The 2,715-nt window shown below is 29.0% G+C and overlaps 1 protein-coding gene across 2 annotated transcripts in view; it reads right to left on the minus strand.

The window, feature by feature from the left end:
• Window positions 1–310: 310 nt before the first annotated feature.
• LOC117177505 (DNA polymerase epsilon subunit 3) overlaps window positions 311–2,715 on the minus strand; it is a 25,533-nt gene continuing 23,128 nt past the window's right edge. For both annotated transcript variants that reach the window (XM_033368250.1, XM_033368249.1), the window contains exon 2: window positions 311–1,326. In XM_033368250.1, coding sequence (XP_033224141.1) covers window positions 958–1,326 — 369 coding nt within the window. In that variant the 3' untranslated portion in view covers window positions 311–957. The remainder of the gene's footprint in view (window positions 1,327–2,715) is intronic.

Here is a 2,715-nt window from a genome sequence, read left to right on the forward strand (position 1 = left end):
AGTAACGAAATTATCAGCAACAAAATATGAATTTTAAAGAAAAGGTTAATATTTTACGAAAGAGTTGAATTTGCAATCGAAAAAGACGAGTTTTTAACAAAACAGTTGAACTTGCAAACGTCACCAAAATTCTCGACCCCCCCCCCCCCCCCCCCCCCCCCCCCCCCCACCTGCCACTTAATTTAAGTACGGTCCCTTAACTGTTCCTACATATAAATGTCTTTTTAAAATTGCACAAATGGTTCTGATCGTTTAAACTTTAAAGTATAAGTCAGGTTAAGAATCGGTATGAATAGAGCAACATTTTTTAATAACTACTTTATATCATCCTCTTATAATATACTGTAATTATACACTGAAAATAAATACTTATTGACATTTGAAATGCCTACAGCTTTTTACAAACCGGCTTTCCTTCATAAGTATATTTACTTAACTGTAAATTACAAAACTAGCACTGAATTGTCAGCAGGCGAGGAATATTATCAACTAGTCTATCTTAAAACTCAAATAATCATTGCGAAGGTAAAAGATTACTCAGTCTATGCATGTTGACATTATAACCTGTACGTCATGGTTAGATATTTAACTCTTTTCTAATTCTTTAACATACAGTTGGACAGTAAAACAAACGAGGGGTCATCCACAAACTAGGCAAGACAAATTTGTGGAGCCATACTAAAAGTTTTTTTTTTCCATAGAAGCATTTCAAAATTGAAGATTCGGACATTAAATGAAATAATGGGAATTATTGGCATCCAAATTTGAACAATTTTACATATTATTGTTCTAAATTTCGAAATATTAAATTAAAAGTGTCTAAGTATTCTTTAACGCTCCATCCCTCATTAGAATACAGATGCAAAAATATCAAAAATCATTGTTTCTTATGCGTATAAAAATATTTAATTTAATTAAGCAACGTGAAATATCGAACCGAAGTTTCTCTAATTAAATCTATTCGTCCTCTTGCACTTCGGGGACATCTTCATCCTCCTTTTGTTGCTTCTTTTTAGCGCTAGCATCCTTTTTCTCTTTTTGGCTTTTCTTGAAATTTTCTAAGGCTTCGTGCAATGGCGGTTTAAATTGTTCAAACTCAATGTCCTCGATTGCTTGGACAACATCAGAACCACTGATCGTTTTGCGATTGCTTTTCTTTGCTATCGAATTTGCAGTAGACGTGAGATAGAGAATAAATATCGAAGAGGCTTTTGCAACTGCCACTCGAGCGTCTTTTCCAATTGCAATTTTATCTGGCAGTGCTTCTTTCATTATTCTCGTTACAACAGTATTTGGGAGATTTAGATCTTCTAATTTCTCAGCCATCTGGTAAAAACAATTTTTTTCAATTCGATTATTTGAAATTATAATCTCGTAAATTTTAGCTACTAAATTATAATATTAAAAGTAAACCAAACGCCGTTGTGAATTAATTCAAAATCTTTATAGAAACTATTTGTGAAGTGCTGGTGCTATACCTACGAGAACGTGAACTGATCCACTTTGCGTAACTATTTTCCTATCAATTATTTGTATAAATTCAGTTAACAAAATAAATACTTAAAGTATCAAACTTAGGTGCATGATTATTAAAATTAACTACAATTAAAAATTTTGGATTTAGGACTTAAACGATCGACACTTTGTCGTTTAAAATATCTAAAATTTTCGTTTTAAATATATATCATATCAAATCAAATTTTTCAAAATGATACAATTTTAAATTGAAATCTTTTACAGCTAAATAATTGTCAAATAGGAAAGATTGAAATTAAAATAATGTCATGTTACATTATCATATGAAAAGTACATGAATTTTCACTTTCCAATAATATGAATTTCAAATGAATGCCATTCAAGAAAATTTATGTTGATAAACTTCAAAATTTTGTGGTTATTAGTGAAATAATTCGAAAATGTACAAATTTAGATTTAGATTTTAAACGTTCAATATTTTTTCGTTTAAATTTTAGATTCTTCGAAATTATACAATTTTAAATTGAAATCATTCATTGCTAAATAATTGTGTGATAGAAAAAACTTAAAATTTAGACAAAATTTTACAGTTTACAATTTTTTCGTTTCAAATTTAAATTGTTAAAAATTGTACAATTTTGAATTAAAATTCTTTATTGGGACTGGTTAAACTGCGATACGCCACCTGTTGACAAAAATCCGAACTAGAAAGAATTGGTACGATTTTAAAGTTGTACATTAATTTTTGTATAAAAGTGTTTTAACTATTTTTGCTGTGGAGTTTAAAGTATTTATTGGATACTAAAAGTAAGCCTTTATCGGAAACAAAGGGGTGTAAGATGGAATTTACATCTTAAAAGGTGAAGAAACATATTTTTTTACAGAAATATCTGTCCAACTGTGATTTCCATCCTTTTTTAAAATACATTTTCAGTTGATCAACTGTGAATGTAAATTAATAATGCTTTTTAAAACGAAACTGTTCTTTAATATTTCAAAAGTGAATAATAATTAACTTTACAAGACGATTCGAAAAATAAAAATTAATTAATATTTAGAAATATCTGTCTGTTTATTTAAAATCTGTAATTGTGGTTAAATATTTTAAAATAAATTTTGAACGTTACATTTTAATTGTTCTTTAATTACACAGGCCAACAATTCTCAGAACCAGAGACCAGACCTACTATACCCGAAGGTTTTTGCTGCGCTGAATCCGAATCTGACCTCAGAAAAATT

This window comes from Belonocnema kinseyi, chromosome 7 (assembly GCF_010883055.1).
Source record: "Belonocnema kinseyi isolate 2016_QV_RU_SX_M_011 chromosome 7, B_treatae_v1, whole genome shotgun sequence".
Taxonomy (NCBI): Eukaryota; Metazoa; Arthropoda; class Insecta; order Hymenoptera; family Cynipidae; genus Belonocnema; species Belonocnema kinseyi.